The sequence below is a fragment of the Apteryx mantelli genome, chromosome Z (genome assembly GCF_036417845.1).
Source record: "Apteryx mantelli isolate bAptMan1 chromosome Z, bAptMan1.hap1, whole genome shotgun sequence".
NCBI lineage: Eukaryota > Metazoa > Chordata > Aves > Apterygiformes > Apterygidae > Apteryx > Apteryx mantelli.
In genome coordinates this window covers 49,944,896-49,972,010 of record NC_090020.1, presented here as the reverse complement: position 1 = coordinate 49,972,010, position 27,115 = coordinate 49,944,896, and the positions used below count along the sequence as shown (strand labels likewise).

General features: G+C 35.4%; 1 protein-coding gene across 4 annotated transcripts in view; it reads right to left on the bottom strand.

Moving 5' to 3' along the window:
* CHD1 (chromodomain helicase DNA binding protein 1) overlaps window positions 1-27,115 on the bottom strand; it is a 53,375-nt gene that overhangs the window by 12,622 nt on the left and 13,638 nt on the right. For all 4 annotated transcript variants that reach the window (XM_067316299.1, XM_067316302.1, XM_067316301.1 and 1 more), the window contains 26 exons: window positions 25,470-25,674; window positions 24,329-24,436; window positions 22,934-23,001; window positions 21,073-21,222; window positions 20,494-20,765; window positions 18,733-18,958; window positions 17,728-17,828; window positions 17,300-17,478; window positions 16,685-16,812; window positions 16,145-16,361; window positions 15,467-15,556; window positions 14,497-14,687; window positions 13,196-13,384; window positions 12,686-12,848; window positions 9,921-10,073; window positions 9,529-9,600; window positions 7,581-7,730; window positions 6,740-6,888; window positions 6,383-6,479; window positions 6,194-6,289; window positions 5,010-5,186; window positions 4,681-4,841; window positions 3,298-3,339; window positions 2,401-2,528; window positions 1,839-1,977; window positions 937-1,087 (listed from right to left, as the gene is read on the bottom strand). In XM_067316299.1, coding sequence (XP_067172400.1) covers window positions 937-1,087; window positions 1,839-1,977; window positions 2,401-2,528; window positions 3,298-3,339; window positions 4,681-4,841; window positions 5,010-5,186; window positions 6,194-6,289; window positions 6,383-6,479; window positions 6,740-6,888; window positions 7,581-7,730; window positions 9,529-9,600; window positions 9,921-10,073; window positions 12,686-12,848; window positions 13,196-13,384; window positions 14,497-14,687; window positions 15,467-15,556; window positions 16,145-16,361; window positions 16,685-16,812; window positions 17,300-17,478; window positions 17,728-17,828; window positions 18,733-18,958; window positions 20,494-20,765; window positions 21,073-21,222; window positions 22,934-23,001; window positions 24,329-24,436; window positions 25,470-25,674 — 3,802 coding nt within the window. The remainder of the gene's footprint in view (window positions 1-936; window positions 1,088-1,838; window positions 1,978-2,400; window positions 2,529-3,297; window positions 3,340-4,680; window positions 4,842-5,009; window positions 5,187-6,193; window positions 6,290-6,382; window positions 6,480-6,739; window positions 6,889-7,580; window positions 7,731-9,528; window positions 9,601-9,920; window positions 10,074-12,685; window positions 12,849-13,195; window positions 13,385-14,496; window positions 14,688-15,466; window positions 15,557-16,144; window positions 16,362-16,684; window positions 16,813-17,299; window positions 17,479-17,727; window positions 17,829-18,732; window positions 18,959-20,493; window positions 20,766-21,072; window positions 21,223-22,933; window positions 23,002-24,328; window positions 24,437-25,469; window positions 25,675-27,115) is intronic.

Below are 27,115 nucleotides of genomic sequence, written 5' to 3'. Positions count from 1 at the left end.
TCTAACTATACCTGGCAAAAGTGCCAGCATGCTTGAAGGAATGGAGAATTTCTTAAACAATCTATTTTTCCCCAATCACACAATTAATGTAGACAGTTTTGAAAATTGTCTCACGGAGTTTACAAAAACTAGCCTCTGATTTCTGTTTCCAACCTTGTAGCTCATCTAAGAAATTCTGAACTCCTGTACCACTGCCATCCACAGATCTCCGAGTTCTGCCTCATGCTTCTAAATGCAGAACTCATCACTACAGGATATTGCCGTAGCCAAAAATATAAAAGGGTGTGTTCATAAAACAGACAAATTGATGGAAGGCAGGAGTAGAAATCATTATTAAACAGATTTGGACACAACCCTGGCTCCTCGAATCCCAAAGCTACAGGTTGTTGGCAATATCACTAAGCTTGCTTCACCCCAGTCCATCCCTACCTATCTGTTACTCAACACTGTTAAGCAGCTATTGTGCTACTTCTGGTCTAATGAGCGTGGCTATTCTCAGGTTGTGAATGAAAGCCAGTTTCAAGTGAAGGAAATGGGGATTAAGCTGGGAGGGGTGGGGGGGAAGAGAGGAAGAGGGGAGCACACCAAACCACAGAGCAGCCTCCCTTCCAAAAGCTCAAGAACAAAATGAACACAACTAGAGCATCTAAAACAGGGAAACAAAAAACTGGAAAGGAAGAATTGAGGTGACAGAGTTCCAAGGATATGGAAATATGAAAACATAATAAACTGTAAGAAGGCATACTTTAACAGAATACACAAGACCTTGAAATCTAATAAACTACCATAAGAAGAGAATGAAGGAGTACAACTGATATACAACTTCTGTGCAATTTCAGTTATCATAAAATATGCTCTTTCAGTGACTGATCTTATTATCATTATTACCTAAACAAAAAAGGTCCTTGATGACAGGAAATTTTGTAGATGACATACCTTCTGTGTCAAACTGAGATCAGGATCCATTTTTATCATTTCCCAGCTGCCATAACCATATTCATAGATGCCTATTAACAGATTGGAATCATCTTCCTTACCCCAATCTATATCAAAATGAGCTGCCTTCGTGTGGCATGGGACGACATATCTAGTGGAAGTAAGTTAGACAAATAAGTGATCTTTACTTCGGAAACTTAGCAAGGGGGTGGGGAATGTGCTACAAGTGGAAAAAATAAGTACTGTTACATCACTAGGAGGCTGGTATATTTAGGAAAGTAATTCAGTTATCTACCATCAGACTTTCTTACAATTTATTTAGAACATTCACTGAAATCAGTATTATAACATGTTTTATAGCAGGTCAGGATTAAGACACAAGGAACAACAGGTACTGGTCTATGGCAATGGAATGAGTCATAAAGTTGGCCAGCTGTGAAGAAAAGCTTAAAACATCACCCGAGTGTAACCACTAACTGAATTTGCGGACAGTTTAGGGAGTATGATACACAGGGTGGCAAGCTAAAAAGTTCAGAGAGTGAGGACTGAAACAACTACTAACAATGACTGCCTGCTCCACTGTGACAGATACTACTTTGCCTCAGGCAGAGATAACACATAAAGCAGCTCCTCAACAAGCCTGATTTCTAGTCTGGAATACCATATTAAGATTAACCGAACCCAGTCCGCAATGAATACAGTTCAGAAACCAAAAAGCAGGTACTGGCTACTAAGGTGAGGGAAGAAAGAACAAAGACACAGAGCAGACTGCTGCTGCCAGTCCTCTATAGGGAATGGAGAGACATTGGTGTCGCAGTGTGCTTAGAGTCTGGATTGATAAAATATATGCATAAAAACCTTTAATAGTTTTCTACATTATGGCTTCCTTTAGAAAAAATTACCTTTTCCTTTCTTCTGGATCTGCAGGAATGGATTTATGCAATGGTGCCAACTCTTCTTCGTGAGAGATGACCAGCTTTGCATTTACTTGCACTCCTGATATTCGGAATGTTGGGCCTTTAACTTTCCCAAGTCTACCTCCTTAAAATAAAAGACCAAAGTATTTAGGCTTTATGTGTACCTTACAGACAAACGTAAAGAAAACAGGAAAGATTGTTGGTGTAGCAGCACACCTTCAATTATATCAAATGTATTTTTCTTAACCAAACACCCCAACTAAACTTCAGAATTTCAATGTCTTCCATATAATAATATGAGATTAATCTTAAATTTCACGGCAAAGCAAAAACATACTGCATTCTCCTATAGCAATTCACACAGGGAAGGGGAGAAGAACTCTTCTTACTATAATCCCCTTTTTAATAGCCTAGCATGCTAACATTTATTACTATTATTTATATTTTCCCCTAATACAATTGTTTTGTCTTATAATCAGAGTGCAAGAATAACTCAGGCTTCTTGATACTTTTTATTCTTCTTTCTCCCCACCCAAGCACACCGTACCTGCTCTTTCTGGTCCAGAATTGTCCTTCAAAGCCTTAATGCATCCATTATGTACAAGCTCTCCCAAACGCCTAAGGTCTGTCTCAGATTTATCAACTAGCTCAGCATCTCTAGCTATAGCATCTAACCTGTAATAAAACAGATAAGTATTTTGTACAACTCTAAAGCTTCACTAATTTGTGAATGACTCCTTCAAATTTTGAAACTAGAAAGGTGATCATGTAAGCTATCAGTCAGCCACACTTGCGATACTGTGTGCAATTTTGATCCATGCAGTTAAAAACAGTTATAGAAAATTATACAAAAACTACAAAAGAAAAAAAAAAAGGAAATAATACAATTGATCCAGATACCAGAGGACAATACAACAAGAACCATAAAGGACACTAACTATACAATTTTGAGTTACATTACTGGCTATTTATTAAAAAGAAAAGGAACTATAACATGATTATATAGACTATAAGTATTTCTAAGGAAAATGAAAATGAGAAATTAATCTCAAAAGTGGAGTAATACAGAAAACTTAAAAATAAGAACTGACAATAAGAAAAATGCAAAACTACCTTTGGCAGTTATGGTGGATAAAACCATAGGCTTTCAACAGACTATCAAACAAGACAACTAAATGATTATCATTAATGCAGATTAAACAAGACAGCATGTAAAGTATAAGGAAAGAACAAGTAGCCCTGCAAAACGGAGAGGTTTGAATTACTGGCTGTCTACACACATGCCATATATGAAGAAAGGGAAGATACTAAACTAAATTCATGTTATAGTCAAGGCAACGGATTAGGTACAGTTATTTTCTCTTCAACCTAAGTTTTCTAGGTGTATTGTTCTAGTTTTATGAAAACAAGGTTCCAAATTGCTACAAAACTATAATCAGTTTACCTTTCAAGGGGGCCACCAAATTTCTTGTAACTCTTGATAAACCTAGTAACAGAAAACAATTTTACAGTTTAAATATATGCTTAACTAACCACATTGGTTTTAAAACTGTCAATCAATCAATTTTTAGTACAACACTGTATGGACAATGGAAAAAAAATGAAAACTAGAGAGACTAGGGCAGCTTAGTATATCAAGATACCCCACATTTAAAACCAGAGTTTTATTTGGTTTAAGAACTGATACAAATAAAACAATAGATGGTACAATTTATTTCAGAAATTACCTTATTATTTTCATGAGACAAAAGATTCAGCAACTAGACATGTCTAATCGTAAAAATCAAATGCGGATTTACAGTAAATAGAGAATTCAAATATTATGTTATGCCTCATAAAATAAAGAGGAGATAGCTGCAACTCAAGACAGATGATTTTAAGATTTAAGAAAGCATGACATGAAAGATAAAGGAATGTTACTACCCTCAGAAAAAATGTGGAAGGATGGAAAGAAACTGGAAATATCCAGGAGGCAGAGAGGGAATGAAATAAAAAAGGAGTTTTCCTCAACAAACAAGAATCCAAGTTACTAGTGCTAGCACAAAAATAACCTTGTCAAAAGCTGCAATCCATTATGTTGGATGAAACGCAAAGGGAACAAGGATCTTGTAAAATTGTTTCTATAATTAAGAATATTTTGTAAACTTTAAAATATTTCAGAGAAATTTGAATACTTAAAATTTGAAAGACAAAGTAGCGTTTCACAAACCCATAAAGGTAAAACAAAAACAATTCTTCTTTCTCCTTCTACCAAAAAATATTTAAAGCACCAATACTTACGGGACCAGCTGTACAGATTTATTAATGAAAAGGGATTTTTTATTTTTTGGTTTTAAAAAGTATATCACATTAATTCAATTACAGTGTCAAGAAATCTAAAAGAAAACAAAATCCACTCAATCTTTTGTGGGTATCATGACAAAGATGTACATGCTCTTTCTTCAATCAGTTGATGCTGCTGGGAAGTAGAATATTTTGTTTATTTGTTTGGGGCGGGGAGGGAAGCTCATCCACTGTAAAAACTGTTTTTTTGAAACCACTCACTGTCTTCAGGGGATGCAGTGATTAGGAGTAATACCTACTCAAACAATCAAGAATATTTTTCCAACCTAATTTTATCCCTCACCAAAAGGAGTTCAAATTCTGGACACTACAGTCCATCATGTCAGCACCACAAATTATGCAAGGTAAAATGTCAAATGCCTTGAATAAAAGGTTTCAACTAAATTCAGGAAAAATAAACTGTCTTTGTATTTACAAACTCTAAAATGATTTAAAATAATTTTGTTTTGTCCCATTAAACATGCATGTTCCTCCCCAATCTTACCGTCTAATCTCTGCATCACTAAATCCTTTAATATTCTCTCGAGGAATAGTTCGTGGTCTTCCACGTTTTTTTGGACGTTTTCTTTCTGAGACAGAGTCACTATCAGATCCAGAATATCTTCTGTTCCTACTGCGTCTCCCTTCACTTCCATTAAAGCTGATCTGGAATTTCAGAGTAAGTGGTTCAAAATGACATAATTAAAATGCATGAATAAAGTTATCTGGCTTGTCAAAAATATATGTTAGGGGGAAAAAAAAATAGGCAATCCAAAAATACAAACTGAAACAACAGCAACATAAAAATAAAAGTCAGTCAAAACCCAGAGATACCTGTTTTGCACAGTTTCTCATCCTTGGGAGCATATATATTTCTTCAAGTTCTTTTTGTCTTTCCTCCTCTTCTATTCTTCGCCGCTGGACTTCTGGAATGATTTCTTCCCAATTTCTTGAATTTCGTTCTGGTTCCAACTCAATGTCATCTTCATCCATATTAGAAAAGTTGGCCACCTTATGTATCAGAACAAATTCACCAAGTCAATATGCAACTTTATTTAAACGAGAGTCAGCAACTAAATTTTAGGAAAACTTAGTTCATGATGGTGGTACACAGACACACACACACTGAAAAGAATATACATGTATATATAATTTATAAATACAAAATGCTTAATGAAACACTGTCTCTAATGAAAGTATTTTCATATACATGCATACACCCCTCCACTCAAAATGGTTGAATAAAAAGATTAGAATCTTTTTCATATTTAAAAGTTGACTAATACAGAAGCACAATGAAACAACTTCCTTGATAGCTGTATGATTATTATTTAATTTTCCTTCGAAGCAGGGCTAATGGCATGTGAAAGCCTAAGTTAATGTGAAACTGTCATAGTAAAGCTAACCATACATTAATACAGTGCAGATATGTTGCAAATAAATAATCAGCAGGAAGGCGATTTAATACTCTACTGATCTAAACAACTGTATGCTGCTCTGCATTTTTTTTAAGCAAAACAAACCAATTTGGATACACTTTATAATATATTTAATTGGATAACACCTAAAATAACTGGCATAGTTTATTGATTTTTTGGGGTTGAAAGGAATTTCTCAGAGTCATCAACCAAGCAACCCAAACTTTATGTTTTGTTTTCAAAAGCACCACAGGTGCTTAACAGCCTAAAGCATGAAGCAAAAAACAACCCTTCCAAGAATTCTAATCATTAAATCAAAGACTAATACATTATATATATATATATATCTTTTTCTTTTATATATCTCTTTTTTTTTTTTTTTTAGCAAAATATATCATGTATTTGTAAATGTTTTTTCTGATGGTAATTATTCTGTATAGGTGAAAAGGCATTTTACGCGAAAAAGATACAGTGTTGACTTATTGTGGTATCTGTTTCATAAGAACAAAGACAAGACGGATGGGTATGCAAAAGAAGACAGTAGCATTTATAAAGGGAAGTGTAATTACAGGAGGAGGGAGGATGGGATCAAAGCAATACCTTAAACTGTGAAAGCAGCTCATCTCCCACAGTTAATGGGCCTGGCTCATTTTCCCGCGTTTCAGCCCTCTTCAAGATTTCATCTATATCCATTTCCTGAAACAGAGTAAGTTTCTCTTTATAACAAAATAATTCATAGACATTTTTGGCTGTTATACCCATCAAGTGTAGAAGCACTGTTCCATTTACCTGGGGCTCCTGTTCTTCCCCTTCAGGTTCTTTAAAAAGTTCCTCAGCACCAAACTTCAAAATTGCTGATAACTCTTCCTTATTAAAGGGCGTTGAGCTAAAATACAGGAATTTCAGAAAAACATCTTAGAGAATTTTTTCAAATTACTATAATCATGAGTCAATCAAGCTTCTACTTCACTTAAAAATAAAAGCTATATTTAATATGTAAATAAACATGTGCAAAGACAATATACTTTGCACGTCCCTTACTACACATTTTTTGTCTTTTATTAACCAGCTCAAATAACTTGCATTTTTACTTGCTTGTCAAATATACTTAAGGGTAAATTGATATGAAAGAATATACAGATATACCTTGAAGGAGTAGAGCCTGTATGTAGCACAGTTTTCCCTGTAGTGTCCATTCTCTGAATTACTAAATGATCTAACACCATCTTCTTCTTGGCTCTCTCAAGAATATCCTCTTCTACTGATCCTTTTGTGACTAGCCGATAAATATTAACCTATGTATATTTAAACAACAACAACAACAACTCTATTTAGATGTTCTCAAATTACGTATGAAAACAATATTCAGATAAAATTACCAAGCTAACAAAAAATGCCTTAAGCAACAATAGGGAAAAATGTCAGTCTTGATTATGAATCTTCTGAATTTTATTAACTGGTTTCATTTATGAAATATTTGTTCAATCACGTTACCATAGTCTCTGCATAACCCACTTAAAAAGTAAAGAAATAAATTCTTAGACCTCTCTTCTATAAACTGTAGAGATTAGGCATAAGCATGACCATAATCAAAAGTGTCATATCTGATTTATTGCTTGATGTCTTTTGCAAGAAAGAAACCTGGAAAGAACTAGGAAATATTTCACTTGTAAGTAAAGGGGATGTGGCTGAAGAAACAGTTATTTTCTAGAATGACATGATACCAATGAACATGGGACAAGTCCATGACTCCCCTTCCTTCCCAACCATATGTATCTACAGCTGCCATACCATCTCCCATATAGGGAGATTTAAATAAATAAATAAATAATTTGGATAAGCACTATTAACATTTTTAGACATACTAAGCAAACATTACTTATTCTTAAAATACATGAAGACTGCTCCCAGATGCAAAACAGACAGCAGACAGCTACTGTGTGGAACCCTCCTTCAGGTTTGGAGCTCAAAGCTGAGAGACGCGTACCTGTTTCTTCTGTCCAATCCTATGGGCTCTCGCCTGTGCTTGCAGATCATTCTGTGGATTCCAGTCAGAATCAAATATAACTACAGTGTCAGCAGATGCCAAGTTTATACCTAATCCTCCAGCTCTGGTAGACAGTAAAAAGCAGAAGTCCTGAAATCATAAAATAAGAAATAGCTTTATACATATTAGTTTTAATATTCTTCAGGGAACCAATATGACACTTGTTTATACATTCTGTGAAGCAGACTATGAACTCATATGCTATCAAACAGCTGTTCCATAGCTGAAGTTTCTTTAAGGATAAAGTGAACACTGATATCAATTTCTCTTGTGAACAGTTATTGATTTCTCTATAGTTTAAGGGAAGCAGAACCATAGGAGATGAGCACCAACCACCAGGGGTGGGGGTGGGGGGGCAGTGGAGAAAGGAGAAAAACAATCAAACAAAACACCAGCCAAAAGTACAAAACAACCTGCTGTTAAAGTCTTGTAGGTGTCAAAGTCCCTCATCAAAATTTTTTAAGAAAACTAAGCAGCCATGGCATAGGAGGGAAGACCCTTGGACATAAAGGTAACTGGTTAACTATGAGACAGGAAGCAAGTGTTCTGCAGGGATCAATGCTGTTCAATATGAAAACGGGATGAGCAATGAGATGACAAAATTTGCAGATGATACACAGTTATTCAGGGACAACTACAAAGGACTGCAGAAGGATCTTATGAGACAGGCATAAAACAGCATATGAAATTCAAGATAAAGCAAAATTGGAAAAAAGCATCCTAATTTTACATACAGAGACAGGTAATAGCAAATCATTACTGCTCAGGAACTGGTTCTTGGAGTTGTGGTAGATATTTCCATGGAAACCTCAGTTTAGTAATGGCCAAAAAGTCATATGAAATGTTATGAATTATTGAGAAAAAACTAGAGAATAAAACAGAGGACACAATTATGTTGCTGCACAAATCCATAGTTTGCCTACGATCTTGAATACCGTGTGAAGTCTGGATTCCCCCCTTCATCTCAAAAGCTGTACAGTAGAACTGGCAAGATTTCAGAAAGGCAATGATGTCTGTACTAGAATGTAAAACTTCTGTATCTAACAAACATCTGCAGTTTAATGTTATGAAGTTAAGTCCTTCCTCCCCAACCATAGCAGAAACTTAAGCTCAGCAGTAACTGATAAATACTATCCTTCCATTATTGCAAAAAACCCTGCCAGGGTGGGGCAGGGATCTAAGATGACCAAAGGTATGGCATGGCTTCCCTATTAGGAATACTAAATAAGCTAGGAATCTTTCAACACAGAAAAGAAAGAAGCTATAACACAGGCCTCCAAAATTACAAGTAGGCTAGAAATCAGATCTTCACTATTCTCTCCCAGGGCAAGGAACTAAGAGTCAACAGATGACGATAACAGAAGCCAGAGTTAAAGATGGTTGTACTTCATGCAAGGATATATGCGACTCAATTCTGCCCACTGCCAAAGGATGTTTTTGACGCTAAAGGCTTGCCTAAGTTTAGGGCTCTTGTAAAAATCATAGGATTAAGTCCTACAAAACAACAAAGTTATGAAGCTAAATTTTCAGTGCTTATATAGTACTTGTAATTACTTTGATAAAGAGCACTGAAAAAATATTAAAATATTGTAATTACTGATTATATTAATTAAACAACATTTTCATAAATTGTGTTCCTATTTAACCTCATCTTAGAAAAAAATCTAAGAGTTGTAAAAATTATATTCTAGGTAATAACAAGGAAATGTCAACTTTACAGATGCATCCATCACTTTACTCAGCCTTCAGTTTTTATGTAATGTTTGTTATATTTCTCAGGGATATATTCATTTTCCTAGCTAATTTCCCTAAATTTCTATTTAGTATATCTCTTTGGAAAAAAATAAAGCTGAGCAGATTCCTTAAAAATACACAACTAATACCATACCTCTGATCCTTCTGCATTAAAATGATCCAGTGCTTGTTTCCTCAATTCCCCTTTTATTGATCCATCGAGTCTCTAAAGAGATTTAATACTACAGTTAGAAAGGAATTCCTATACTATATTCTAATCAGAGCAACTTCAATTTCTCAGTTGCTATAACAGTTACACGAGAAAACAAAAAACCCCAAATCCAGCAATGTAACATTTTACACTCTCTTTTCCATCAGCTTCATTTCAAAATATCATTTAGCATGTAGCAATTGCCAGGCTTCCTGTACATAAAGATAAATTTATATAGCTCTTTCTACCAAAAAAAAAAAAAAAAAAAAAAAAAAAGGAAGGAGAAAGGGACAAGGGACAGAAGGCTTCTTGGCTACTACCAGCAAAACTCTTACTTGAAAGGGAAACTGGCGATACTTCAAATACTCTGCTAGGATGTCCAGCATCCTCACCATCTGAGAGAAAATCAAAACTCTGTTGCCACGTTCTCGCAGACGAATCAGTAGCTTGTCAAGAAGGATTAGTTTCCCGCTGCTACGTATTAAATGCTACAAAAACAATGTAAATATATATTACAGAATAAGTTCACCTCAACAGTAATACACACTGCAATTGGTTAAACATTCATTTTAGGTTTGCTTTCTTGTCTACTGGTATGGGAAGAATGATAGAAATTCTGACTTTCCTTTAAAAATATTTTAATACGTGCGCACAATATACATACTCTTAGAACTAACACACACATTCAGGTGACCACCCTACACTGCTATATATGCAGCATTAATTGAACATTAAAGTTCAATCAGGATTTAGCAAGCATCCTGATCTTGTAAAAAGGCATTATAAAAGCATTGAGTACTTCAACTGAACAAACAGCAGCACTGAGTAGCCTATTTTTAAGGAAATGCATTTCTCAGCTCTTGCTCATAAAACAGCATCTTAACATTCCACTGAAGTGTTAGCTACAAATCAGAGCAGTTAAGGTATAGGCTCAAGCTCTTTTTTGCCAAGTAAACAATAACTTTTCGTAGTCAACAAAATACTTGAGATTATTAAGAAAAGGGACTATTTTATTACTACTTTCTCCCCACTTCCCATCTTATGAACAGAAACAGGCACTGCTGCCTCATCCTGTTAAGTATTCTTAGACAATGACTACCACTCAAGTCTCTCATGCAAGATAAACTGGGAAGAATCTTGTTTGTGGAGTTGAACGGGCTTTAGGTAGGCTACAATGTTAAGCCTTCCCAGCTCCACTGAGAATAACTAGAACAAAAACTCCAGTGCACGTGGAATTTAATGCTGAAAACTTTAGGCCTCTTTAACTTGAAAAGGTTTGGGATACAATTTTAGGGAGTGGAAAAATTTGGAGTTAGGCACTTTTATTCTTTATGACAGAAAGAAAGAGGATATTTTGTTCAGAATTAGAGCTAACAAAGCTTCACAGAATGGTTGAGGTTGGAAGGGACCTCTGGAGATCATCTAGTCCAACCCCCCCTGCTCAAGCAGGGTCACCTAGAGCACCTTGCACAGGATTGCATCCAGGCGCGTTTTGAATATCTCCAGAGAAGGAGACTCCACAACCTCTCTGGGCAACCTGTTCCAGTGCTCTGTCACCCTCACAGTGAAAAAGTTTTTCCTCATGTTCAGATGGAATTGTCTGAGTTTCAGTTTGTGCCCGTTGCCTCGCGTCCTGTCACTGGGCACCACTGAAAAGAGTCTGGTCCCATCCTCTTAACACCCTCCCTTCAGATACTTGTACACGTTAATAAGATCTCCTCTCAGTCTTCTCTTCTCCAGGCTAAACAGGCCCAGCTCTCTCAGCCTTTCCTCATAAGAGAGATGCTCCAGTCCCCTAATCGTCTTTGTAGCCCTTCGCTGGACTTGCTCCAGTAGTGCCACGTCCCTCTTGTACTGGGGAGCCCAGGACTGGACGCAGTACTCCAGATGTGGCCTCACCAGGGCTGAGTAGAGGGGGAGAATCGCCTCCCTCGGCTTGCTGGCAACACTCTTCCTGATGCGCCCCAGGATACCATTGGCCTTCTGGGCCACAAGGGCACATTGCTGCCTCATGCTTAACTTGGTGTCCACCAGCACTCCCAGGTCCTTCTCCGCAGAGCTGCTTTCCAGCAGGTCAACCCCCAACCTGTACTGGTGCATGGGGTTATTCCTCCCTTATTAAGATGGGCCAGGGAAGTCATTGTTAAAAGTATGAAATTATTAGAAAGAATGGTTGAACAGTTCTGACGAGCTTAATTATAGTTTAGAATAGTCATACAGTATACCAAGTTGTAAGTAAAATATCCTTTAGCTTTGAGAAACACTTTATAACATAAAATAGCTTGAAATCACAAGCTGTCACTGCACAATCCGGTAATTTTCCCCAAAGTATTTAAATTATCAATTTCAAAGCTTACAGGAAAAAATTAACTTTAGAAATATTTATGTTGATATAAACTGCATCAAACAATAGCAGTTGTTTTATCTGTTGCAGTGGTTCTCAACAGTTTTAGTATAAACAAGAGTTAACCTATACAAAAAAAAAAAAAAATCACAGACCATCCTTGGTAGTGATGCTATAGTTGTTTTCATTCATAACAATAACAGCAAAAATCATAATAAGCTTTGGCTGTTTGTTGCTTTTATTTCCTTTCACTTTGGCTGTTTGCAGGCATACAGAGAACAATGCTTCATTATAAAAAACAAACAAACAAAACCTTAAAAACATTCTGCAAATCACTTTCAGCTATCACATGGATTGATGATGTACCACTACCAGTCCCATGCATTTGTATTTATATTACATTCACCTGTTTAACTACTACTTTTTTTCAGTCTGGGTTTAAATAGGTCTTGAGTTTATTTTGTCCGAAAACACACAGCCTATTTCAAACTATTTCCTTTTTATTTTGATCATAATTAAAATCAGGGATATTTTATTTAGTAATGGTCTATTATTTGGTTCTAATTAAGAAACAAGAAATCAATTCACTTACCTGTAAAACTCAGGATGCACATTTTATAGAGATCTTGTTCTTTCTTAATATATATTAATAAGAACAAATAAATTGCCTCAACAGTATAAAATTACTGTGTACATATTACTGATGTAAAACAGAACTTTATTTTTTTTTTTAATTAAAAAACAAAGTGGTATTACCTGTAAGGCCTCCTGTTTATTATAGAATTCACTGTCATCTGGTGGTTTAATGAGGTAGCAATGGTTACAACACTTTTTGAGTTCCATCATGATGTTCAAAAAGCCTGACGTACTGCCTTTTGAACCCTTACTCAGGGCTTTATAATTCCTGGTTAAAATCCACCTATGATATAGAATGTACAGTGTAAATAATTTCTAACCATATATGGAATTAAGATACATGTAAGCTTTCAAAATAGAAGCAAACTGAAGAGAAAAAGCAGCTCCTGACAAAAAAAACGTACAAATATGCCATACAACAGAAGCTAAACGAACAAAGATTAGACCAGTGTAATTCTTAAGCCTTTGCTTCATGGAATTTCACTGTGGTAAAATCCTGAAAAGTATCAGGTTTTTACTTTTTCTTGTTTTGTCTCAAGCTCAATTGCATCACAAAAACTACTAAACTTCAGTAATTTGCAGGTAGATATATTACTTAAAAAAGCAGGATTTAAATAAATCATTTCTTACTTGTAATATTGCTTCTGCAATGCACTCATTTCCATCCTCAAAATTTGTTCAACCTTAGCAGGTAAAGACTTTTCTACATCTTTTTTAACTCTTCTTAGTAGAAATGGTTCAAGTTCTTTGTGAAGACTTGCATAACCAAACTCTCTCCCTTTGCCATGCTCCTCTTCAAAATCTTCCCATGAAGAAAACCTTCAACATAAGAGAATGAGTCACTATGAGAATCACTATGAAAGTAGTGATATACTGTGAATGACCTGAAGAAGCGACACTCAAGAAGAAACAGAACACAAACACACAAAACCCATAAATATACCACATATGCGCACACACACATATGGACTTCTTCCCCCACTCTCTCCATTTCATTTTCATCTCGCAAGAAATTCAAAGTACTTTCTCTGTAAATAGAAGAATGGAAGTCTCCAAACACTTTGCAGAATTAGAACTAAACTACTGAATTTGAATTTCTCCAGTGGAAACTCAACATTTTACCTTGTCTGCAAGAAACTCGGATAGATAGTTGCAGAAATTCTATTACTGTATTTATCAAGAGCCACATGAAAAATAGTTGCATGGCTGGAAGAGAGTGCATGAGAACAGACCACTTCACATACTTTTTGCAGCTTGTATAGAACAGCTGAAAGGTGATATGCGCTAACAGACTAAGAGAATGGACATGTGATCAGCTGAAGAATGCGTGCTAGATAACAACTTTCTTGGTTGTGCTTGTAAGGTTCTGAAGAAGTCAATGCAAAGCATAGCTTCCAAACTAACTGCAGCTATGGTGCTTTGCATTTACAAGATACTTGATAAGAACATGTCCTTAGAGTTCTCATTTATCCGAGACATAAACACAAGTCAATACAACATAAGGTCAATACAGTAAACCTATTGTACGCAAACCACATGGGCAAACTAGCTACGTGATTGAACTACTGGGTATCGGGCATCTTGGTACAAACCTGCTTTCACTAACGGTACTAACAGAGGAAAGAAGATATCCTCAACCCCATTCTATCTCCCCAGAGTAAATCCACCTGGTTTCCGTTTTAGACTGGGACAAAGCCTCTTTTCAGGACTCTGACCCATACATCACTCCATCTTTTTTGTGGACTGGTAAAACAGAAAAAAGTAACAATTGCTACCAGAAGTATTTATCAAGAGTAGCATGAAAGATGTGTGTGCCTGCTTTATACAAAATATTTAAATTATTTTATGTGATTCTCCCAATCGCTACAATATTCCACAGTAAGAAACTTCGAAAAAATTATTAACACAGATCATGTAAAACTCTTTCTTACTTTTCTGGCATGATGAAGTGCAGCAAAGACCAAAGTTCTTTGAGGGAATTTTGCAGAGGAGTTCCAGTAATAAGAAGACGATGGTTAGACTTAAAGTCTATTAAAGTCTTGTACAGAAGGGAATCGTCATTTTTTAAACGATGAGCTTCATCAACTCCTATAAATGCCCAATTCAGACCACCAAGGAATGACTTAAAGAAACAGAGGTGGGGAGGGGGGAGAGAAAACATTATACTAATAAGCATATTACGCAATTTCTGGCATTTTACATCAGGTTACAAATACCATCACAAAATATGGACACCTATGTGTCTAGGCACCTAAATTTGTTGGATTCAACAGAAGGCTATGTAAGTGTCCCAAGAAAGTATACGCTAAGTTTAAAAGGAAAAAAGGGCCAAAAATCTGATCTATATTAATTTTCACATGACAGAAAGAAATGACCATTGACCTTCTTCCCAGCACATACACAAAAGTAAAAACGTTCTGCTCATTGGCTTTCTGCAAAAATTTTGATACACTATTGGAAGGTTTAACGATAACTGTGTGTGACCATTATGGAGACTACTACACAAAGGAAAAACACACGGGATTTCAGAGTTCTAAATCACGGATGTCAGGGGTGGAGGGCTGTTTGCTTTATCAGTTCCTTGTTCATGGTCTATAAGGAAGGAGAGTGCTTCAAGATGGAAATTGATTATTACAGTAATGAGAAGCCCAAACAAACTGAAGAAAAAAACATGTCACCCACTCAATGAAATGGAAAAAAAACAGAGGAGGAGCAGAAAGCCTCACCATATATACAGAAAATCTAAAAGTGCTTAAAGAAAACTCTACTGTCCTACTTCTGAAAGCAAAGCTGTCAAATTCCCCATCCATTTAATGATCCAGAACCGAAATACACGTAACCCTAAAGGAGTTCTGCACTGGACAAGTGATTGTATCTCCCTGAAGAAATAAGCGCAATTACCTTATCCTTCAACAAAATTTCATAAGTTGTTAGAAGTATATTAAATTTTAATCGCTTGGTCTGTGGATGCATCCATTCATGAGTTCTTATCTACAAAGAAAATTAAGTGAACTGTAAGCTACAGAAAAACTGTCTTATTGATTGGGATGATTTCAAGCACTACAGCAATATTAATTGTTAACTGACACACAATAATTTGATCACCAAACAGAAGCACAGCACACTAACATATGCAAGACTAAGTCCAAGCTCTCTAAGGGCCCCGAGATGTTTTCTTCAACTTATGAAGAAATGGCAAGAAGTTTCCATAAAACATTTTTTTTACTTTAATGGATGAGATTACTCACATTACTCCTTTACAAAACCAAATTAAGATCATGGTTGTCTTACCTTTTTTTTTTTTAAGCACCTAAATAATTCCATGGCAAAAGACAATTTATTTTCAAATGCAAGTTTGCATTTTTAATCCTTTTTATTAGTTAGTAGGAAGGCAATCTTTCACATGTTTATATCAGATCAAAATCTAAGCTTTCGCTTTGCTTTCTAAAGACACACAAGTGTTTCAAATTGGTGTTTTCTCATTCCTAACCAAAAATACTGGAGAGTAAGAGAAGACAAGAGCGTGAAATAAGTCTTGTTTACTGCTAAGCTTTTTCAATGATACAAAGAAATACTCACCATATTTCTGCTAGTTATATCTCCTAAGTAAACCACAGCATTCATCTGAGGAGCCCAAGTTTGAATCTCTCTTTGCCAAGACGTCAAGGTAGAAAGTGGCACAACCAGCAAGAAAGGTCCATACAGTTGATGTTCATGAAACAGGTAGTTCAGAAAAGAAATTGTTTGTATTGTTTTACCCAGACCCATTTCATCCGCAAGAATACAGCTATTCCCTCTAAAAAATGGGGAGCAGAATGGATAAGAAGAGATTAGTATTTTTTGAGCATAAAAACACTCATACAAATTTTCAAGATTTTGCAACTGTAAATCTTGAAGTCTCTTTAGATACAGTTAGAAGCAATTTCAAAAACCACATAACACTTTTTAGCATACTACTTGTTTTTCAAGTATGTTTACCAAAAAGCTTGCACATATTCCTTGCATGTCTACTTTAAAATTATAAAATTAATATTGATCTCTTAGAGGTTTGCTTTGTTTTCTTTTAACATATGATCTTACAATTTGCAAACAGCAAAATTCATTTTAGACTATACTTACTTGCACCATGAGTGAGCAAGCCAGTTCAGTCCATTTAACTGATAATCTCTTAATTCTAAACTCTCATGCCCTCCAATATAAGATGGTTGCTTCTTTAGTGCAACAAACCTTGGCCTCTGTTTTAGAACCTGTCAAAAGGAAATTAAGCATCAGCCCTAATGCTAACAGAAGTTACCAAAATGTCTTCCCACAGAAGCAACATAGTAGTAGAAATCTGTTGGGTCACCATATCTAGTCTTTATCCATCACAGACAACTAGGCTGTACAGCAACTCCTGAAATTAATTTGATTGCTGATCTAAATTACACAACAGGAATGACATTAACACATTCACAAAGGTTACTTTTAAAACAAATGAAACTAAACTCCATCTATGAATGCCAGTAAAAAAAGCAAGGGACAAACATCTACAAAAAGCTATTCTCAGCAGTGATACTCACTGTCTCTCGCTGTCTCTCTCTCTCTATACACACATACACGTACATACCTCATTAATATTATTCTGAACAACATACAAAATATTATAAAATATATATGTTATTTCCAGATGCATAAAATACCTTCACACTTTTAATATCACAACTGATTATAAACCCATTGTAATCACACACTCACCTTGCAGTCCTTAAAGGGAGTGGTCTTGGACTGATTTCTGCTAAAATACTCATCAATGCGGGCCTGAAATTTTTTAGCAATGAGGGCACCATCTTCCCAGCTACATTCTGAGTAAGGCAGACCCTGCCATTTGCAATAGTAATCTGGATAACCAGCTGCTGATTTCTGATTTGAATGAGCTGCAGAAATGCATCAGAGATATCAGATCAGTATTTTCCTTCTGTATTTTAAGAAAACACTCATTTTAGACGATGACTTAAACTCATTTCACAACAAAGAAAGTAGGACAACTTTTTATTAGAGTTTTTTTTTGCATTAAAATTTTAGTCATATCAATACTCTAAATTTCTTAACTACAAATGCAATATACAAGCAATAACTACGTAATATTCTCAACACTATTTTCTGTCTGCAAGTTTGTCACATACCAATTATTCTTTCCACTATTTGATATTGTTTATGTAGATCATCTGTAAGTTCCTGCTGGCAGTTATAATATTCCACATCTTCTGGAGAAGCATTTTTCAGCCTGAAATGGGAATTTATTTACAGTACTTATTACATTGTGTAGTTCTAAAACTAAGAAAATTTGGCAACTCTAAAGCTCTGAATGTAAGCATCACAGGAATGCTTCTTAGAAAGCTTCTTTGAAGCGGCTACAACTCAGAAATTCCTGCTATAAAAGTGTTCCATCTGGCCTAGGTGCCTCATCACTAATGACTGAGAAAGCATATCAAGAGACACTACAGCTTGTACTAGTCATGCAGATAAATCAGAACATCTATTCTCAACAGTGCGCAGTGTACTTTGCAGGAAACTTTCATGGAATAACATCAGGGATGGTTCACTCTCTTACAAGTAAGATTCCCTAAAAATCCCACCAGTGTTCATAGATGATATTAAAATACTAATAAAATTGAACATCAAAAATGTGGCATTAAAATGTACAGATTTCTTCAGTTCTCGGCTCTTAGGCTTTGAGAGAAGTTTGAGCCAAGAAAACTAAATACTTAGCAAAATAATCTCTGCATTGATTCCCAAAGAACTCAGATCAAAATATAACTACAAAACTAGTAAAAGAGGTAAGACTTTTTTTTTCCTTTATTTTTTTTTAAGCACCCATCTTGGGCAAACTTCATTTGTAACAGACACACTAAAATTTAGGAACAGAAGCTGCTTACTTAGAGGTCCAATTTTATCTGATGCGTGAGTATTCTCACCTGCTCAATGAAAAAGTCAGCATGCTCAGAATCTTACAGGATTGTAAGGTTTTAGGGAGGCCTTAAATTTTCTTTTTTTTTTTTTGTCTTCTTGTTGTATAGACACTTGAAATCATGTCCTCACAAAGAGGTAACAGGTCTCACAGAAACACAATAAAACAACTATGTTGTTATAAAAATATGTAACATGGAAGTAGTTATAAAAATATTCACCATCGTTTTGTTTCCTGATCCTTTTTCTTATAATTGTCCAGCTTCTTCATTCCTTTAACATTTTGTTGCTTCAATGTTTCCTCGGTTTCCCAAGTATTATGGATGTGGGACCAGCCTTTCCATTTAATAAGATATTGTACTTCTCCTGGCTCCTTTGACTTTTCAAACCCAGCATTTGGATCACCATCTGCCTCAACTGCATAGATGGTGGTTGCAGCACCAGTGGCTGAGAAGGAAACCATACCATAAACCTTAATTAAATGTGCACTGCTATAAATTAACTGATAAGAAATGTGTTGTAGAAAGCAATAAGTGATGCTTTTAAATTAATTTATCTACAGCTCTCACATAATTACTCTTATTTGAACAATTATGATATAGATATGTTAACACATTCACAGGAATTCAAAAGAAAATCAAAAAAGTAACCAAAAAATCCTCTGCATCTAACCTGTAATATCTCATCTTTTCTTACTAGAATTTTCTTAGTATTCCTAGTTGCTCTAGTGATCCCCAGGGAATGCTCCATTAACATTACTTGCTGTCTTCCCTGCTATATCCTTCTCATCTTTGTATGTACATTAGACATTTGACTTTATGTTTGGTCAGCTCTGAGACCTCAAAAACCTGCTATTAGGGATGCTATAAATCTATTTCTTCCTAGGCATACTTTACTACATTTTTTTTCTTCTGCCCCTGGAATCTTATCTGAGGCAATTTTTAACTAAATACAGACTGCATCCCAGCTGAAGCATACTAGCACCAGGGAACAGGCTCATTTCTGTGAGGAGGGCCAGGTAAGGAACTGGACTCAGTCAGCTGCAGGGGCCAGATATGGTAACAGAGAGTGGCAACAACAAAGGACAACACAAACAGCAACAGCATCTGAAGAAGCAAAATATAACAAGCCTAGTCCAAAAGGTTTTTAACACAGTAGTGTGACACTCCATCGGAGTAAGAGACTTTAGGATAGATTGGAATTTAGGACAGCATAGGGGGAGAAGAAAGTTGAGAAAAGACAATGCAAGCTCTGAGATGGGTCAGAAACTCTAGAGATTGCTTATAATTAAAGGAGAAAGGTAGCTCTGAAGCGTAAGGGGCCCAAATTTTCTATACTTAGAACCCTAATTTGCAGGCTAAAACACATAAAGAAAACTGCTGGGCACTGCAACCCATTGTTGCTGCAAATATGACACCATTACCATCATTCACAAAGAAACTTTTAGAAGTTCACATGCAAGCACACGGCTGAAATTTTAGACACACTTTGTAGCCTTTCCACCATTTGTTTGTAACATATTGAGACAATTTGCACAGGAATAATTGAAACCACGGTCTCAATGGTTCAGCCTTCCCAACACCATCCTTCAGAGTTCAGATTACTGGTTAGCTGTCCTATCTAGTCCACTTTCTCCCCTCTGATTGTATACAATTGATACCTATCAGGTATTAGAAACTGTACAGACAGTGCTGTAACAACATGGTGTGCATTTATGCAATATAGAGCTATCTTCCACTTATCTAATTTCTTTTTGCATTACTCAGTTATGTAAGTTCTGTGCTTTACTTTATAAGGCTTGAAAAGGGACTGTAAAAAACAGCCTCCTTATCAGGGTGAAAAAACCAATACAAGATGACTTTCTGGTATTTTTAAACTTATTACTGTTTACAAACATCATGGGTGACCTAAAGCTGAGAACAATTGCTGCAGCTGTACCAAAACTTACTTCAGCATCTTAAGGACAATGATAAAAAAAATACCTCCTTTTCGGCCAATTCGACTATCCATAAACTTCTCTATAGTTTCAAATTCATCTTCTTCAGGTTGTGGGACATCTTCTCCACAGACCTCCAGCAAGTCATCAGAATCTGTCTTAGTTTCTTCAGCTTCTTTGTAACTAACGTTGACTGTTGCCTGGCGACGAGATCCTCTCTTATCATAATCATCATCATCGTCATCATCATCATCATCTGATGAATCAAGCTGCCTCTTTTTCTGTCCTGTACTCTTTTTGCCACTTTTTGGCTTAATTCTTAAGACAACGAGATATGACAAAACAATGGCATTTCAACATGGAAAACCACAAATCATCTGTATTTGTTTCTGAATATGCATACTTCATGACTGTTCAGTTATGCCACTTACAGTTACAGCCCACAGGAAAGAGGCATTCACTACAATGCATTGGTATTGGTATTATGACATGTTTTGTAGTTAAAAAAAAAATTCTTCAATTTTTGTAATAAATATTTACATTTTCAATTGCATATATAGTAGTACAATGCTCAAATTATTAATTAGAAATAGCATGAGACTATCCAAAATGCAAGACTTTCTACCTGCTTGGAGGTTTCCGGCTTTTGACCTTGTTTTTTGGCTCATAGTCAGATTCACTCTCTTCACAACTGCTTTTCTCCCTATCTTCCTCTGATTCAGAATCGGAGCCAGTTCCTGATACTGACCCTGATCCAGACATTTGCCAGTCTTCACTGTACATATTGAAAGATAAAACAGTAACTCACGTTGGTTTTTTTTTATAAGGTATTCATCTACACATTTGCTGCTGTAATCTCAACCTTCTTAACAGAAATAGAAATCCTCTAACAGTTATTTCAGCATTAACTGAAAGGACAGAAAATTATCATGAACAGATAATAAACAAGTAAATATACCTAATTCAACTCCCTCTGGAGCCATTAAGTTTTCTATTATCAAAAGGTAGATTTAAAAAGAAAAATCCAAAACAAAAATCTGAATTTCTATACAAATTATAGATGCGAATTAACGTGTAAAATAAAGACTGACATTAAAAAAAAAAGTACTTCACAAGACTTTAGCTGGAAAGATCTGCATTTACTGCAGCTTAACCATGCTCAAATCATAAAACACTAACATTACATTCTGGAGAGTCCAATATTCTCTAATAGCTAGGTTTTGGGTTTCTTGACCAAGGCCCTGAAACAGTACTAATGTTCTTCAGAGGTGAATTATCACTCAAAGACTTCTTCACTAAATTTCAAATCAGGAAGCCTAGGAATCAGTGCTTTGACATTCCTCCCCCTCCCCCCCCCCCCAAACTTAAATATGCATTGGTCCTGGAAGAAATTATATTTTCATTGTTCCAAGACAGACACATACCCTGACCAATGCTACAGCACCATCTGTCTTATTAAAAGACTTATTCTGCATGCACTAAGTTAAAAAATGCAAATCCACAACCTGCATTTATTTGGTGATATAGATAGATTATATAGATAAAATCCCATCTTCTAGGGCTTGATCCTGTGCCACTTTACAGAACAAGAGATCTCTGACCTGCATATCAGACAACAACTGCAAACATACTTGTTCAAAATAGTCAAAAAACAAAATTCAAGTACTGAATATATGAGTTTATTTGGTTACTAGTTTCTAAACTTAAATGTCTTTCCTGTAACAGAGTATGTTACTAGGTGTAATCAAATTCTTAAGTAACACAAGACTGAAAATAACTCTTATCACTAGAGAAGCACCATTTTGCATAGTTAACCTTTTTTGCATTTTATCCTTCGATTAACGCTTCTCAAAGATATTGTAATGGCAACCCTGAATATTGAGATGACTCCATTCATAAAAACATAGGTCAGAGTCTATTCTCCTTTCACTGTCATGAGGACAAGGTATAATCCTTTTCACAAACTTCTTGATCTACAGCTTAAAGACAGCTCAATTTCAATTAAGCTTCCTTGACTAGTCAATAAAGCTAACTACTGTCAGACATGTAATAACTTCTAAACAGTTCAGAGAGAAAAATCAAAAAGGACTGGCACAATCTAGGGAATTCCAACTTAAATTTGATCTGAGACAACCTGCTGAAGCAGTATCCTATTTCTTCAATGATTTTTAGGGAGGACCCTCAGCACAAAAATATGCTGCACATAAGAATATTTTTAACATAAAAGTGCTTATGAATGTTTTTGAGTAACATTGTAGGTAATACAGGCTCTTTTGCTCAGAGGCAAATATGATATATATGTTCCTTTGAGATTTTTTATTTTAAAAATATTCCAAAGCATCAATCAAAACTGAGAAGTGCAAGATAAAGATGAATTAAAAAGGGAATTTAAGTATTTCAAGTGTGGAGAAATGAAGCATGGGTAATTATGAGCATACACCACCATGACAAAATATGATGGGATATTATTTATGAAAAGATCTTACTCTTTATGTTTTTTCTTCTTGGTTTCACTGGATGAGTCATCTGCAGAATCTTCGCTACTAGATGAGTCCTGCAGATGAAGAAAAGAATATACATGATTCATTATCACAAAAAGAATGAAGTATTTTTAGTATTGAAAAGATAATTCATCTCCCACTATCACACTGGAATCATATTCTTCATGTTTTATCTTCTTCATCCCCCTCAGTGTACCTAATGATACTGAACAAGATGAGGATTGGTGATGTTTTTGTATTTATCCATCTATGAATATACCATGCCAGCAGAACTCTAGAAAACACCACCAAAAACCTGACTTAAAATTAATCAGTGTACCTATGTAAAGTATAGTCATAGTGTAACTGCTGCAAGTTAATAAATCGAGATGAAATTCTACCAAAAGCCTAATAAGCATCTCCTACCATTTCAGAGCTCTGTCACTTTTCATATTCTTTCACATTTAAACACCAGTTTAAGAAAAGTTTGAGAATAGGATGTATGATTCTTCTCTTTCCAGTCCAAAAACAAGAAAAGAAATCGATGAACCCTCTTAAAACTACATTTTCCTAAAACCAATCTCATAGAGATAAAGATTAGATCATTTTTATCCTGAAAAGCAGCTGTTGAAAAAAAGAATTCTTAGCAACAGTTTTAAATTAACATTTTAACTATATATGATTTAGTCCTTTGTTTTGATGATGAACAGCTAAACCATACCAAAACAGAAGTCTAGAGTGATGAGTAAAGATTTGTGACCATGATGCTTCATTTTTATAATGACGGAAATATGAAGTGTCTGCTTTATAAGTAATTTTCATTTCACAGGCACTAGTGTCCTTAAGAAAATGTTCTTACTGCACAAAGTCAACATTTTTTTTTAGCCTATGGTTTAGATTTTAAAATATCTAACACTGAGGTATGATTCTTAAAATACAAGATTTCTGCTGTAATAATTGTTATGAAATTTGCAAAAATGTAGTTTTCTACTGCATACAGTGTTCTTGAAAACTGTAGCAGCTACCTTTATACAAAAATAGTTGAGAAGTCTTTTAGTATTTTTAAGTGCATTTATGAAACACAGAAGCCAAAAATACAATGAAAGTCTGTACTACATGACCTGAAAATTTTGTCCATACATCAGATTACCTAGCTAAAAACACCAAATAACCTAGACTGCTATAAATTTGGCACAACCCAGCTGAAAACATGCAGCTGAAGATATTTTTACATTTTCTCATAAGCATGTCCGTTATTTGAACATTACTTTTAGATTAAACCAGACTTTTACACACCCTTAGAGAATATAATTTGGTTCTACATAATTTTATTCCAACATATGGGGCAATGAGACACACATGTTCACATTTTAAAAAACTGACTTATTTTGTGTTATTCACCTCTTCTGAGCCACTGTCTGATGAAGCTGGCTTTTGTTGCTGTTGCTGCTGCTTCTTGAGCACTGCTGATCTCTGCACGGCAAGTATACTTGGACTGGACTTCCAAAACTGAACCAGAATTCAGATACGAGAATCATTTAAAAATATTGAGACTTTAAAGTTTACCACATACTTACATTGCTTAACATGAGCAGCATCACTAGCGAGACTGATCTCAATTTTATCAATAATAAAAATTCACTATAAAATACTGCATGCATTAACAATATCAGATAGCAGTTTAAAGCAGCAAGATTTCTGCAGAACAGAACACTACATAAGAATTGCCAGCACAATTTTTACTGTAACCAATAGTTGTGCAGGTCTCTGTATTATTAAAGTAAAATATTTTTAAAGTAAATTGTTAAACTGGTCCAGATAAGTCCTTTTAGGCCACTCAGTTGATATAATCTTCCAGTAATTTTGCTTCATATGGGAATAGAGAAGTACATAAACAAAAATACAAAAGAGAATTCGTAACGGTCTGGATCTTATGATAACAAGTATTTTATTACCTTGAATTTATACAGGATCTATCACTCAAATAAAGTCCATATTACACAGAGAAACAGAGGGGAGTTTGGGTAATTTTGATCCACTGGATTTAAGAGGATTTCTAAACAATATTTTTTTCCTAAATTTGGCAGACTTTTGCCATACAGAAAGCCAAATGTATGTAAACTTAAAATTTTTGTAACACCATTTATTGGTGATATGAGGAAAAAAAATATTAGATAGATGACCTAAAAAATAACATTTTAGGAATAACAGCATGATGTGTGGCTTCATCTTCAGAAATAAAGAGTAAGCAAATAGGTGCTTTTGAACGATTATATTTTAGGTAGGTACTTAACCGTAAATACCTATAAATGCAAAAATTTAAGAGCATCAGTACAAGCACTCATCTATGAAAAACTCATCCCATAACAAAATGTTACGACAGCTAAGCACATACACTCACCAACCCTCCCAAGTTAAATTCTAAGTAAAAAATTTTATTACCTCATCCTCTTTATTCTTTTCTTAAATGAAAACTGCTCTTGAAACTAACTGCAGAGTGATTTTTTTTTCCACAAGGGTTCATTTATATGTTTTGTTTTACCTCAGATCCATCAACTTTTGGTGGCTTAGCTTGAACTTGTTTCTTCTCTCTAGATGTGTCAGACTCGGATTCAGACTGACTGCCTGACTCGGATCCAGAGTCAGAGTCACTGCTACCTGACTGGCTGCTACTTCCATCACTACTGCTTCCAGAGCTTGAACCAGATCCAGAACCCGATGCTGACCCAGATTCATCATCTGATCGGCTGCAATTAGAAGATAGCAGGATATAACACAATGGCTAACATAACCAGATTTAAAAAAAAAGTCCCAGTAGAAAGACTTTAGCTTTGCCTAAAAATCAATTGTTAAGTTAGTCCAAACATATGGGAAACGTACAAATGGATGCAGTGGATTAAGTCAGTCAAGAATGAGAATTCAGAGCAAAATAATTTCAAATTATGTTCACTCGAACTGCAAACATTTAAAAATCTCAGGAAAGATAATGCCAAAATCCAAAACAACAAACACAAAAGGTGGTATCAAAATCTAGATCATTGCCCGCACAAATCACTGGGGTAGGAGGCAAATTGATCATCCTCTGCCCTAGAATACACTTAATTGACAAAAAAGCAAACACACTACTCTTCCTGCTGTTGCTAACACCAATGAAACTGGACTAGTGTCATTGGGGGAAAGGAAAGAAGCTATCCACAGACTGACTCCTATAGACAGCACCTCAATTAGTCCTCTGCATCTGTTGATTTTGAAAGAAGACAGAAAGGAAAAGAAACAAACCATGGTGACGCTTCCTTGTTCTGAACTAATTGTTCTGGAGTTAGATGTTAAAAAAAAAAAACACACCCAACCCCCCAAAAAACACTTAATCCCAAATCTTTTCTTTATGAAGAGATCAACTAGCTACCATTTAGGCACTCCACTAATATCAACCTGTTAACGGATGTGGTTCATACAATATTCAGTGTTCAGACAAACCCCTTATCTTGCCAACATTACCTCTCAAAAACAGCAGCTTGGGAAAGGATTCCTCACTGGGCTTATTGGCAGGGTCAGCAGAGTAAGAGCCACCCATCTCATTACCACCCCTGCTTCTCACAATAAATTGACCTAATCTGGCCATGAGAAGGGAAATACAATCAGACTGCATATCAACTGATAGTAACATTTGACAAGTTAGAGTAAACTTTTCAAAGTCAGTATTCAACCCTCCTATTAATAAATAAGATTATATACAAAAAAGTCTGTAGCTAGAAGCATGAGGAATGGGAGAGAAGAACATAGAAAATTACAAGGAACAAGAAGGAAGAGTGAATAGTAAGGTTCACCACAATTGATCTAGGGCTGGCTTAATGATACCCTATATGAAGGACAATTCACGATCAGTACCATAGATTAACAGCTAATTCATACTCAGAATAAAGAAAAATCAGAAAAATTAAACTTAAAGGCCCTAGCATCCATCATGTCCTACTAACCTTTCTTATACCACAGTACTACACCAGCACAAGAAGGAAACGGGAAAAGGCAAACCGAGCACTGGCAAGTTATTTTAAAACTAGTGAAAAGATACCATTTTTTACAAGGCCTTGCTAAAACATTTACCAAAGCTTGAGATGCTATGCAGTGTTCATATATGCTTAAAAAGCTTTAAATTCACTAATAAAAAATACATTTGAGAGTTCAAGG